The sequence below is a fragment of the Pan troglodytes genome, chromosome 13 (assembly GCF_028858775.2).
Source record: "Pan troglodytes isolate AG18354 chromosome 13, NHGRI_mPanTro3-v2.0_pri, whole genome shotgun sequence".
Lineage (NCBI taxonomy): Eukaryota > Metazoa > Chordata > Mammalia > Primates > Hominidae > Pan > Pan troglodytes.
In genome coordinates this window covers 28,867,085-28,880,833 of record NC_072411.2, presented here as the reverse complement: position 1 = coordinate 28,880,833, position 13,749 = coordinate 28,867,085, and the positions used below count along the sequence as shown (strand labels likewise).

At 40.2% G+C, this 13,749-nt stretch overlaps 1 protein-coding gene across 13 annotated transcripts in view; it reads right to left on the bottom strand.

Annotated features, from left to right (window-relative positions):
* Nucleotides 1-13,749, bottom strand: part of UGGT1 (UDP-glucose glycoprotein glucosyltransferase 1) — a 106,899-nt gene that overhangs the window by 6,233 nt on the left and 86,917 nt on the right. For 10 of the 13 annotated variants that reach the window (XM_054678976.2, XM_054678975.2, XM_001141314.7 and 7 more), the window contains 9 exons: nucleotides 12,535-12,619; nucleotides 11,516-11,604; nucleotides 10,852-10,956; nucleotides 9,554-9,638; nucleotides 8,350-8,532; nucleotides 7,143-7,303; nucleotides 5,631-5,745; nucleotides 2,631-2,747; nucleotides 1,821-1,986 (listed from right to left, as the gene is read on the bottom strand). In XM_054678976.2, the coding sequence (XP_054534951.1) occupies nucleotides 1,821-1,986; nucleotides 2,631-2,747; nucleotides 5,631-5,745; nucleotides 7,143-7,303; nucleotides 8,350-8,532; nucleotides 9,554-9,638; nucleotides 10,852-10,956; nucleotides 11,516-11,604; nucleotides 12,535-12,619 (1,106 nt within the window). The remainder of the gene's footprint in view (nucleotides 1-1,820; nucleotides 1,987-2,630; nucleotides 2,748-5,630; nucleotides 5,746-7,142; nucleotides 7,304-8,349; nucleotides 8,533-9,553; nucleotides 9,639-10,851; nucleotides 10,957-11,515; nucleotides 11,605-12,534; nucleotides 12,620-13,749) is intronic. The other 3 variants (XR_010149720.1, XR_010149721.1, XR_010149722.1) reach the window with 1 other exon arrangement.

Below are 13,749 nucleotides of genomic sequence, written 5' to 3'. Positions count from 1 at the left end.
TAGTCGGGATTTTTCTTTTATCATTTAATAGCATCTAAACATTTTCTATGTATCAGTGCAGCTCATTCTTGGATGTTTAAACTGTTTTTAATGCTTTTGGCTTATAAGTAATAGTAAAATAAATTTTTTCATGTATACAACTTTGTTTTTTCTGTTGAATTATTTCTTTCAGATATATTCTCAAGAGAGTAATTCTTGAGGGTATATAAATGCCTTACGGGCTTCTAATGGCAGATGTACTGCTTTGTAACAAGGGCTATTCTAATACACAAAGCTTCATCAAGGTACATCCACAACGGTTTCATCACCGCCTCCCAAACAAATGGCATTATCACTATGTCTGTTTTCTTCCATGTAGCAGACACTAGTGATAGACTGCTTTAATTTGATTACTGTTTCCTCAAATTCATTTATTATTTGTGTTTCCTCTTACTTGAACAGTGTGTCCATATTCTTTGCCCATTTATCTATGGAAATCCTCAGGGTTTTACTGATGAATCGGAATTAATTACTTTTATGGTTACTATATAACCTTCCAGCTGTGATATTTAATATCATAGTACAGTCCGAGGGATGTATAGGCAAATCACCCAAGATCCATGTTCTGGATTTTTTTATTTTGAGACAGGGTCTTGCTTGGTCACAGGTTCTCTCTCTGTTACCTAGGCTGGAGTGCAGTCGCTCACTGCAACCTTGACCTCCAGGCTCAAGCAATCCTTCGACTTCAGCCTCCTGAGAGGCTAGGATTATAGGCATGAGCCACTGTGCCCAGCCACTTTTTTAGAATTAGTCTAAAGCAGAATAAATCTTAAAAATCCAGAGCCCATGTACATACCAAAACATCACTATGGACTCCACAAATATGTACAATTATTACGTGACAATTTAAAAATAAATACATTTAAAATTTTTCTTAAATCTAGAGCCCAACTTATTAATATTTTAAAAAGTCAATTTCGTATTCTAATGATTTTTTCAAGTAGCTATCATTCAAGACACACACAACAGGGAAGACATTAAAGACTTAACACTAAATTAAATACAAGCATTCCATCTCCATCCCAACATGCTTGTTTTAAAGAATACTTTTTTCGGCCAGGCGCAGTGCCTCACGTCTGTAATCCTAGCACTTTGGGGAGGCTGAGGCGGGTGGATCACTTGGGTCAGGAGTTTGAGACCAGCCTGGGCAACATGGTGAAACCCTGTCTCTACTAAAACTACAAAAAATAAAAAATAAATAAAATTAAAACATAGCTGGGTGTGGTGGTGCATGCCTGTAATTCCAGCTACTTGGGAGGCTGAGGCATGAGAAACACATAAACCTGGGAGGTGGAGGCTGCAGTGAGCCAAGATCATGCCACTGCACTCCAGCCTCGGCAACAGAGTGAGACTCTGTCTCAAAAAAAAAAAAAAAAAGGTTCTTCAACTACATATTTGTGTTGATCTAAATTTTTTCATTCACTAGTACACTGACAGATTTAATGAGAAAAAAACAAGGAATCCAAGAAGAACTCTGCAAAAGGTTTGGTTTATGTATCACAAAACTCATGAACCTAAATAACTATAATCACAATTAAAATACCCTTTCTCCCCTCACCAGAAAAACGAGAAAAAAAAAAAACATAGCAATTGCACTAATAAATACTGCTTAGAAGACCAACATAAAAGGAAAATGAAAAATATATACTGGTTGATGTTAGAATGGAAGGATTAATGGGAGATTTTTCTCTTCCTTTTATCCATTATTCTATTGTCTTTACAACAAGCAGAAATCAGAAATGGAAAGAAGTACTGTCCTAAAGCCAACGGTTTGTGCTGACCTTCTCGGCTTGGTTCTTTTGTCTTCTCTTTGTACAGTGCTCCCGTTTCTTTCTCCTTCTGAAAGCGGATCTGTAGCTGTTTGATCTCTTGGTCGTAGTCCTGCCACTCCGGGACAATCCGCACAGCTGCTTCCAGTTTCGGCTCTTTGGTCATCGGATTATTACACTGTGAAACCAAAAGAACACACTTCAGCTGAGTTGAAGAAAGGCTACATAATAGAGAATTCAAAGGTTCTTGGGTTACAAGTCCTAACTGGACAAAAAAACAATAGTAAGGAACCAAATGATATACTACCAGAAGCAATATGGTAGTGGGCTATGTAAAGCTGTATTTACATCTACAAAGAATGTGTGAGTGGCTATTGGAAGGCAGGAAAAGTGAAAGTCCATTTGGAAAAATTACAAGGCACAGAGATAAACTGGAAGCCAAGGAGTGACTCAGTAGATTGTAAGTTGTGAAAACAGTCCCATTAATTGCTAAGGGATTTGGTTTCCTAATGTAAGCAGGGAAATAAAACCAGTGAAATATTCTATAAGAATATTTACAAGAATATTCTATAAGAATAGCCCCAACAAACTATATACTTATGCTTACTATACAACAAACTATACTAATTCTATAAGATAAGAATATTTATAAGAATATTCTGTAAGATAAGAATAGCCCCGACAAACTACACAATTACAGAGAAAGTCTAAATAAGAATCTAGGAAATTCTTAAATTTAGGAATCTAAATAAAAATCATTAATCGTGATTCGCTCACACATCCACTGGATGAACATGCAGAAGCACACCACACACGGCTTACCAAATCAATGGTTTTTGCCCTTTTCTTAGAGGCGTCATCACACCACGTTTCACACCAAAGCCATTCTTGAGGGAGGGATTTAATTGGCACCTGATGAATCATGTTATTGGGCAGATCCTGTTTGGTTAAAACAAAATAAAAATAAAATACATGTATCTAAAGTTCTGGCGATATTTATTTATTTATTTATTGAGAGATGGGGTCCCACTCCGTCACCCAGGCTGGAGTGCAGTAGTACGATCTCGGCTCACTGCAGCCTCCACCTCCCAGGTTCAAGAGATTCTCCTGCCTCAGCCTCCTGAGTAGCTGGGACTACAGGGGCCTGCCACCATGCCTGGCCAATTTTTGTATTTTTACTAGAGATGCGTTTTGCCATGTTGCCCCAGGTTGGTCTCAAACTGCTGAGCTCAGGCGATCCACCCACCTTAGCCTCACAAAGTGCTGAGACTATAGGCATGAGCCACTGCACCCAGCCAGTTCGTGTGGAGACAAACGCATAGAACACCAGTGATGTACAGCTGCTCGTTACAGATCACATGCCAATCACAAATGTTTAAAATGGAAAAGGTCCTTACCAATGCCTTAGAGAAGTTATTCAAAACTACACATTTTAGAGGATCCATAAAACATCTATCTGTCCATAATAAGCAACTGAAAAGCTTTGGCTTAAAACTTACAAACAGCCTGCACCTAACCCTCCCTTCATTAGGGCAATCCTAAGAAAAATACTCCTACTGACTTCTGAAAGTCAACTAAATAGAGTGGTGGTTTGTAAATTTTGCAGGCTTCTGTCTAGGAAGTTCTGAATCTACCTTGTCTATTGAGACTCGCTCCCAAATAGATGACATTTTTTCTAGCCAATTCTACCCTATGCTTTAAACCTTTTTCCTGTGGAGTCCTTCTGACTTTGCCACAATAAAATGTCCCATTGTCCTAAGACTTACATGGAACAAGGAAATGTACAGAAATGATTGACTGCGATACTTGTAAAGAATGTTCCATGATGGTACAAAAATAAATAGATAATACGTCTCTACAAAACCCTGCCAACAGACTAAAATTTAAAAATAGCTGCTGAAGTGGGTAGATCGCTTGAGCCCGGGAGTTCCAAGACTGGCCAGGGCAACATGGCATCTCTATAAAAAATACAAAAAATTAGCTGGGCCTGGTGGTGTGAGCCTGTCGTCCCAGCTACTCAGGAGGCTGAGGTGGGAGGATCGCCTGAGCCTGGGAGTTCGAGGCTGCAGTGAGCCATGATCGCATCACTGCACTCCAGCCTGGGTGACAGAGTGAGACCTTGTCTAAAAAAAAAAAAAAAAAGGCCAGGCACGGTGGCTCACGCCTGCAATCCCAGCACTTTGGGAGGCCAAGGTGGGTGGATCACCTGAGGTCAGGAGTTCAAGACCAGCCTGGCCAACATGGTGAAACCCTGTCTCAACTAAAAATACAGAAAAATTAGCTGGGTGTGATGGCACGCCCCTGTAATCCCACCTGCTCGGGAGGCTGAGGTTGCAGTGAGCTGAGATTACGCCACTGCACTCCAGCCTGGGCTACAAGAACAAAGCTCCATCTCCACAAAAAAAAAAAAAAAAAAAAAAGAAACAAATACTGTTGGGTGATACCATTTTTGAACTCAAATTATTCCCCAAAATAATTCTGCAAAAACAACGCCTGACACACTACAGAAGATAAACAAATATGTGATAGACAGTATGAACAAAAGAATAACAGAAATAATACAACAGAATCACATCCATAGTAGCTCCATAAATTAGAAGACACCAGGTATTACACAAATTTTAAAGTAAGTAGAGCCGGGCACTGTGGCTCATGATTGTAATCCCGGCACTTTGGGAGGCCAAAGCGGGCGGATCACTTGAGGTCAGGAGTTCGAGACCAGCCTGGCCAACATGGTGAAACCCTGTCTCTACCGAAAATACAAAAATTAGCCAGGAGTGGTGGTGCGTGCCTGTAATCCTAGTTACTCAGGAGGCTGAGGCAGGAGAATCACTTGAACCCGGGAGGTGGAGGTTGCAGTGAGTGCAACCCAGAGCATGCCACTGCACTCCAGCCTGGGAAACAGAGTGAGATTCTGTCTCAAAACAAACAAACAAAAAAGTTTACCTTTTATTATTCCATTGAGATAGAGGAGAAGAAAATGAGCAAATCAAACTAGTGTTTATGGATACATGCTTAAACAGTAAATCTATAAAGAAACAAAAATGATTACCATAAAAGTCGTGATGCTAGACACTTTTGTTAGGGAGGAAGGATGGCTTCTGGGATGCTGATAATGTTCTAGTTCTTGAACTAGGTTGTGGTATCTGGGTATTTGCGTCATAATAATTCCTGGATGTATGTGAATATGTATGTATGTTTTTTGTATACTTTTCTTTATGGATGCTACATATCACAATAAAGGTTTAAAAACATTTAAGTAGACTTAAGCAAAATAAAATGCTTAAAATATGTGAAATATGTATCCAAAACCCTTAAACTACAATCTCACCTCTGAAAAATGCTTAACATTAACAAACAGTAATTTAGCTAGCCTTGAAACACATCATGGTTTCTGACATAGAAAAAGGGGAAGCTGTGATACTATACTGTGATTCTATACTACGAATCCTGAGCTATTTAGTTCCTACAGCAGAAAAACAAACTGACCCTAGTAGGTAGAGAAACAAACCTATGAGATTAGTTTGAGTACAAAATACAAAGATATGCTAATGGTTCAGAGAGGCAGCATTCTCCTTCCATCTCTCTCCCCAGCCAGCATCAAATCTATGACATTTTTCATGGTGATATGTCTTGAGGGCAGATAAAAATCTCTCTCTCAAACACACACACACACACACACACACACACACACACACACCCCATAAAAAAACAAGACGCCATCCTGTGAGGAGAGGACTGAAGACACAAGTAATACTTCATTTTCTGATGCAACACTGTATACCCGTCACTCACAGTTAACCATAAAAAATGGACACTTACTTGATCAAGATTTGAAAGGCTGTTAGGGTCCTGACTCAGACCTTGGTACTGTCCCCTGAGTCTGTCACCAGCAGCTATTTTCCTAAACTTCTTCAGATCCACAACATATAGTGCACTGAATAAAGAAGACCCGCTTGTTACAACCAACCACGGATTACGACAGGAAAACTAAACCCAGTGAATAATGGAACAGGCCACTAGCCAAATATTCTGGCTTTTCTTTGAAAAGGTATGCTGCAGCCCTACAGTGGAGTTAAAGTGTGCTACTTTAAAGATCTCTAAGAAAGTCACTGCAAAATCTATACTGTGCTATGCTTTTGTTACTGTTCTGTATTTGCCATCCGAAAGAAATAATCTCAGACCAAAGATTTCTAGCATATGCGGCAGTAACAAAAGCCACAGTAACTGATAAACAACCATTATTCAATGATATCCTGATGATGTCTTCAATGTTACAGGGGGGGGAAAACCCCAGAGTGTTACAGTCCTTACAGTTCTTTTGGACCAGGAATGTAAAGAATGAAGTCACCATCACTAAACCCCAGCAGTCATCTCTGCATGTGCTGCTTCCTACACGTTCCTCTTCCCTGCACATCTTCAAATCACACTTCTCGCAGAGAAGAGAATGGAGTGCTCATTAGAAATGTAACAACACACACACTGTTCGACTTAAAGGTCTACGTCTAGGAATTTATCTCACAAATATATGAGATACGAAAAATTATTTAGTAGATTATTCATTGCAACATTGTAGGTCACAGGAAAAACTATAAATAACACTCACACACTGGAATAATGTGCAGCTATGAAAAGGAATCAGGTCTCTCTCTATTCACTGAGAAGATGTATATGACATTAAGTAAAAAAAAAAAAAAAAAAAAAAGCCAAGTTACAAAATGTATAAATAGGTAGCATATTTTGTGTAAAAAAAAAAAAGAATACACATTCACAGCTGTTTCTGTAAGAATTAAGAAAATCTGGAAGGATAGACAGTCAATAAGTTGGGAGGTTATCTGCTGTGAGAACAGGAACTGAGTAGGAAAGAGAGAGACAGGATTAGGAAGTTTTTTTTACACTGTATTTTTTTTTTTTTTTTTTTTTTTTGAGATGGAATCTCACTCCATCACCCAGGCTGGAGTGCAGTGGCGTGATCTCAGCTCACTGCCACCTCTGCCTCCTGGGTTCAAGTGATTCTCCTGCCTTAGCCTCCCGAGTAGCTGGGATTACAGGCACCCACCACCATGCCCAGCTAATTTTTGTATTTTTAGTAGAGACGGGGTTTCGCCATGTTGGCCAGGCTGGTCTTGAACTCCTGACCTCAGGTGATCCACCTGCCTTGGCAACCCAAAGTGCTGGGATTAAGGCATGAGCCACTGCACCCAGCCACTGTGTATTTTTTATCATTTTTATTTTTCAACCATACCAATGTATTACCTATTCACAATTTTAACCACACAAAATCAATTTTAAGGAAAACCCCATAACAGAGTTAGGAGTGCTTCTTTTCAGTACCTGATATGATACTTTCGCCCGGCTAAATGACTGGCCCAGTACCCTGACTTCCAGAACCTGTAGCCGTCCATTTCTCTTCGGCTGTCACAGAAAGGAGTGTAACCATAAGGAGCACCATCCAAATTGAAATCTCTTAACTCTTTCAGATCTGTTCGTACAATCTGGAGAATATCAAAATCATTTGTTAAGCAACCATGCAGACAGCTCTAATGCGGTTTCCTTCAGATACAGAGTGGCTCGCTTAAGGCAGCATGGAAGGCTGCTCCGTGGTTAGTGGCACAGGCACTAGGGCAGATGCACTTTGATTTCTCCACTTATTACCTGGTTGACTCACTAACATGTAAGACACTTAGCAAGGTGTGTGGGAGTAGGAATAAAACAAATTTCAATTGCTTAGCCTTTCTGTGCCTCAGTTTCTTCATCTGTAAAATGGAGATAATGACAGTACCTATGTCACAGGGTTGTTGGGAGGATTATGTAAGTTAACATATGGATGGACAGATGTAGAATAATGCCTTGCCCATCGTAAGTACTCAACAAGGATTAAATGTGGCTATGCTACAATCAGGAAGGCACACTTCAGGCTAAGCCAGTGGAAGAGAATTCCAAAGAGGTGAGTGAAGTCTCTGTCCCAGTGACTTTCACACACATTACAGCCTTCCACTCAGGTGGCTGACCTGGGTTTCCGCCCGCTCGGGCTGAAGTGGAAGGCTGTGGGCAGAAGTACACTTATGCTGTTTGAGTTTGTATGCTCTAAAATCACATGTTCCCTTTCATTAAGTCAAACCCTGACGGCCGGAAGAATATCCGGAGGTTCCCTACTGCCAAAGCCATGTATCCACTTAAGCTTCGTCTATTACCCATGACAATAACTCCTATCTTTTGGGCAGATAATTAGAGATGATGGCAAGCACTGCTAAATGTTAATTTTCTAATTTTTAGTTTTCATGTTAAATGAATTAAGTCAGATACAAAACTGTACACATTATGTTATCACAATGATGTTAAAAAGACAGAGAAAAAGATGTAAAGGAGATAAGCTAAATGCAAATTTAGAAAGTGATGACATCTATGTGATACATATTTTCATATTTTCTAAATGTAAAATAAGCATGTCCTTTTCCATAAGTGGAAAAAACAGCATTTAAAAAGAAGCAATTTGTTGCTTTTAATACAAACTGTCAAAACTTGGCCTTTAAGGGCCTACCTGATCAGCATCCACAAACAGGAACTTGTCAACAACTAGTGGGAAAAGTACATCCAGGAAGAGGATCTTGTAACCCCAGATGATACGCTGTTTTTCAGTCTGTTGATGAAGCCACCGGGGCCATTTGTACTGAACAAGCTCATACTGGAAATTGTATTCATTTGCCATGTAAGGTATAAACTCCTATTTTTAGACATGGGAACAACAAATCATCATTTCTTCTGATTAAGAAAACTGCTTTCATAATGTAAGCCAACCACCATGACACAGGACAAATAAAACACATTTACCAAAACAGCGGTCTTACAAAAAGACTGGCCCTGACCCACTCATGACTACATAGAAGAACAGATATAAACCTCTGTCAAATCCCCATTTCTTTATGACTTCTGGTCACCACATAAAACGACAGAATGTTCAAGAGAAGGATTTTAGATGTATATCCCTCTGTGTGTGTTTTTACAGCACATGAACTTTAAGTCCATTTGTCTAAACTTCATTTCAGTAAGGCATTTACTGAGCTTGATGACAAGACTTCCTCAAGGCCAGATCTAACCCAGGGAATAACACTGCAAAGCCAGAACTCTGGACAAATGTGTTGCCCTTTTTGAATAAGTCTTTCAGATTCTAAGTACAAGCACCTTTAGGCGCCAGCAGTAAAGTGCTTATCAAGGAGAATGGTTATTGAATATATTAAAAGTCACTTAGTAAATTCTACAAGAAAAAAAAAGGATGCAAATAAATCAACTTAGATGACAAATACTGACTGATATAAGTAATGCAGAAAACATTCCAAGTACGTGTTTTGTTTTGCACAGAGGAAGCACTACTTCCACACATCATCTAGGAGTGGTTCATGCTAACACCAATCATTCTCTTCAATGTAAACCATCGCTGTGCTTTCTAAATTAAAGCAAGCATGCAGGCTTCAGAGGAAGGAAACGTTATCTCAGTAAGACACTGCTCCTAATAACAACAACAAAAGACTCTCCTACTATATGATCCAAGTTTTTAAACACAATTTAACTGTTTCCTTCAAATAGACCAATCTGGAAGAATAATCAAAATAAAAATATGCAACCAAATTAGGGTATCTTAGTAAATGGAAAATTTGCTAAAGTATACAGATAAAACAAAAGTCATGAAAAATAAACAGTAAATATCTCCTTAATAAGAATGTTTTCCCTTTCTCTGTGAAACAAACCTTAAATGTGGGGGACAAGTAATTCTTCAAGAACCAGAATTTCACAGGAGTCTTGGTATTCTTCAGCACGGATAGCATCATTATGCTGCCAAACAAAAGCAGGTAATTAATAACAGCTTTCCAATGTTATTTAACCTCAACATTATGTAGAGTCAATCACGAGACACCTAAATGCTCTTTATGGCAGAGCTAACTAATGGCTCAATTAGGCCGAGGGAGACGCTCAGTGATGGAAAATGAAAAATTGTACTTACTCCAGCTTATGAAGTTATCACTAAAGAGAAGGGGCATTCCTCACCTATAAAACTACACTTAACTGACAGAGGCAAATGTTTTAATTCTGTTACACCTCTAAATAAACTGCTTCATGAACTGATATATTAGTTATGGTCCAGATGAACCCTGGAAATTGGGGTAACTGACATCACTCTCCAAAACTCCTATCACATGACATCAGCATCTGGTGCTAAGGGAAGAATGTGTAACCACAGCGCCTCCTGCAGCCTACACAGAGGCCCTGCTTCAGAGAGGAAGGCTACCAGCTCTGGCCTCCTTACTCAGAAAACAAAACCACATTTTTGAATGGAGGAATTTAACCAAATTCGGTTGTTATTATTGTCACTATTTTAGGTAGGATATTATTTCTTGGAAATAAGAGGGCTAAAAATGAGACAAATGACATTTTGATTTTCTATACTAGATCTGTAGTGAAAAATTAAGAGTGAACAGAGCCCTGGCAATGAGAAAAGTGACTCTCAGGCCTTCCTGACAATGCTTCTGGTGACCACTACATCAGGCAGCCCTAGCCCGTGGCCTCTTCTGGCTCTAGCTCTGTGACCTTAGACAAGTCCCTTCACACTCGGGGCCTCAGCCTGTTTATAAAATAGAAGTGTTCACATGTAAAAACTAAGGTCTCTCCTGGCTCTAAAATCCTGTGAATCTTTAGAAGGCAGTGAAGTATTCCACGGTTCTGTTCTCATTCTATTCTCTATGTCAACCTCCTAATCTCTGGGTTAAGCAATGTTTGGCAGGCAGTAAACAGTACAGTCTATGAATGTGTACAGTGACGTTAAAGGGCTGCAGCCTTGTAATATCCAGAAGCACTCACTACATAGTTCAACTTCACAGAGACAGCGGGATCAAAACAAATCCAATGATAAATGGCAAGCCAGTCACAATGCTCAGAGTGCTTCAAAGACACAGGAGTATAATGAGCAGAATCCCACAAAACCTTTCCTCTCTAAATAAGAACACTGACCAATTCATTCATATATAATGAAATAATCAACAAGACTGACCGAAGAAATCTTTCGTAGAGATGACCAGATGCAACGGAGAAAATATTAATTATGTCATCTTTATCTTGCTTCACTTCCTCAGTCTTCTGTCCTCCTGTAAAGCCCCTATAACAATAAGGGTAAAAAAAAGACCACTTGAAACACTGGTACAGACAGATACACAGCCTTTGAAAGTAAGAGGAAAGAGACTGCGCTTCCCATCCTTCCCTAGCGGGTGAGCTGCAGCAGGAGTGGTTATGAAGCTTCCCTCACACCCTGGAGAGACCACAAGACTGACAAAACCAACCTATGGGAAAACAAAAAGAACGTTCACTCTCCGACAGTGTTGTTTTAGGAAGAGACTGAACACAGGCTGCACCAGAATGCAACTTACACAACGGGAAGTAAACTGAGCAGGGAGCAGTCAAATTTCCAAATAGCAGGTACAGGCAATGAGAGTCACAAAGTATGGAGCAGAAGTAACTTCCCCACTAGGAGACATGAACCTCTTTTGGATTAATCGAGTGGAAAATACTCATCTATGCCAAATATAAGTGTGAGATGTAGCTGCACAAAGTAGAATGTGAAAGGCCCAGACAGAATCACAAGATGCAAAAAGGAGGGATGGATGGTGCTTATATCTCAGTTTTTCCTTAAAAACATAACTCTTACAATGTCAACTTACCATCTGAAGGAATCCCAAAATCCAGATTCATTCTCACTCGTTCCATCACTCAGCAAGTCTTCGTTCACCATATCTGCCTTCTTCTGAACCTGCAATCAAATGTGATAAACCTTACTACCAGTATGTCTCATAGGCATAAAACTGCCTCTCACTGGAAAAACACTGTGAGCCTGTCATCAATAGGGAATTATCAATCAATTCTCTCACAAACAGGCACAACCCCACCCAGAGTCTAGAAGGATTCAATAGAAGTATCTTCACCAGGACATTCACATCATAATCTTATGTGAGGAGACAGCAACCTCTTTTAATTAGATGTACCCCATTTTCAGCTTGCAACATAGGCAAAGAGCCGCAAACTCAACTGTGCAGTGAAACCAGAAGCACGATTCAATGAGTCAACAGCTAGTTCCAGGGAAGAGTGTGGCTGCTGGGGGCTCTAGCTGTTGGGAGGGAGGTATTTCATGTTATGACCAGTTTTCAGGATTCACTAGCACAAACAGGGGTTTCTTCTTGGCAGCACAGTGACCATTTTTCTGCTCAACAATGGATGGCCTATTTTAGGTTTCACTGTGTGTAATTCTTTCTTCCAGAATATACTGTACTTGAATTTAAGGCACTAAGAGCTTCAACATTCAGAGAATGGAAAGTACAAGTCAAAAGAAATTAAATAGGACTATCATTTTATTATTGTTGAAAATTTCCATTGCCAGTTCCCCCAATATTGAGAAAAGAATCATCAACAACACTATGAATTGTGGCTATATAAACAACATAGCATCTATGAGAATATTTTATATAAGATGGGACATGTTCTGCACACCGAGATTACCCAAAAGGTACAATCTTTCAGTTGAGGGAAGCCACAAACTCACAGTTACAAAGACATTTTGCCTTAAAGCAGTATCCCTATAATTGCCACAGCAAATTCCAAAGAGACTCTTGGGCTGGTTCCAAGATACATATTTTTAAATAACAGCTGTCCAATAACAGAATGCCACTACTTTTACCAAACTCACCTTCACTTTAATAATTTTGCTTTTGAAGTTGTTGAGGACGATAACCACCTCATCAGCATCAGGGGGAGAATCGGTGCCATCGTGGCTTTGCGAGAAAAGAAAGATCAATATTACAAGGCACAATTCTCAAAAGGCAGCAAATGCTCTCAGAGCATCTGAGTCCATCATCCTTCTCATAAAGGAGTTTTCCAGATCCAGCTATCTTCTTGCTCCTTAAGCTCCTTCGAGCTGCACAGAAGCACGTGTTGAAATCTCTCTTTATATAAGGTGCATGCCCAAAACTCCTTTGTGAGTCCTCTTGCAAATTACCCATCACGTAGTGAGAGGCACCCATGTGTGGTAACCACATGGTGAGTACTAAACAACCGCCTGTGTTCACAAGCTCTGAGCCAAGCACAGAGCCTTCGATAAAGGAATGCAGGGGAACAGGCCCCCCTGAACCATTATTGGAACCGCACTGCCTCCGCTCTTTTTTTTTTTTTTTTTTTTTTTTTTTTTGAGACAAGAGTTTTGCTCCGTTGCCCTGGAGTGCAGTGGAGCAATCTCGGCTCAATGCAACCTCCACCTCCCGGGTTCAAGTGATTCTCCTGCTTCAGCCTTCAGGTAGCTGAGTTTACAGGCACCCACCACCATGCCTGGCTAATTTTTGTATTTTAGTAGAGACAGGGTTTCACCATAGTGGCTAGGCTGGTCTCAAACTCCTGACCTTAAGTGATCCACCCTCCTCGGCCTCCCAAAGTGTTGGGATTACAGGCGTGAGCCATCACCCATCACTCCCGGCCACTACTCTTTAACTGGAATAGTGTTGTAAAGGAAATCTGCTCGCTCTTTCTGCCGGAGGCAACAATCAGTCAACAATAGGCCCTGTACTCAACCTGGTGTCTATACGCTACCAGAAAAACTATAACAAATTCTATTTGCAGGAGACAGGAGCAGAGGAAGAAAAATTAAATGTATGTTTCCCTACTAATCAACAGCAATGCCTAAAATTTCCAGTCACCAAATTTCAAGGTGCAGAAAGTCATAATTACAACATGAATTCACTGCATTTGCTGTCATCTAGCAGAGAGTAGGGTTCTCAGGCAAAGGAAGATTCTGCTGGGGGTGGGGCCCTGAACAGCTAGGAAGAGGGGGCACCATGCTCCTGGGAAGGGGAGGGCTGGCAAGGGCCAGGACATCCAAAAGGGAAGGAGTTCGGAAGTGCATCCAAAATTT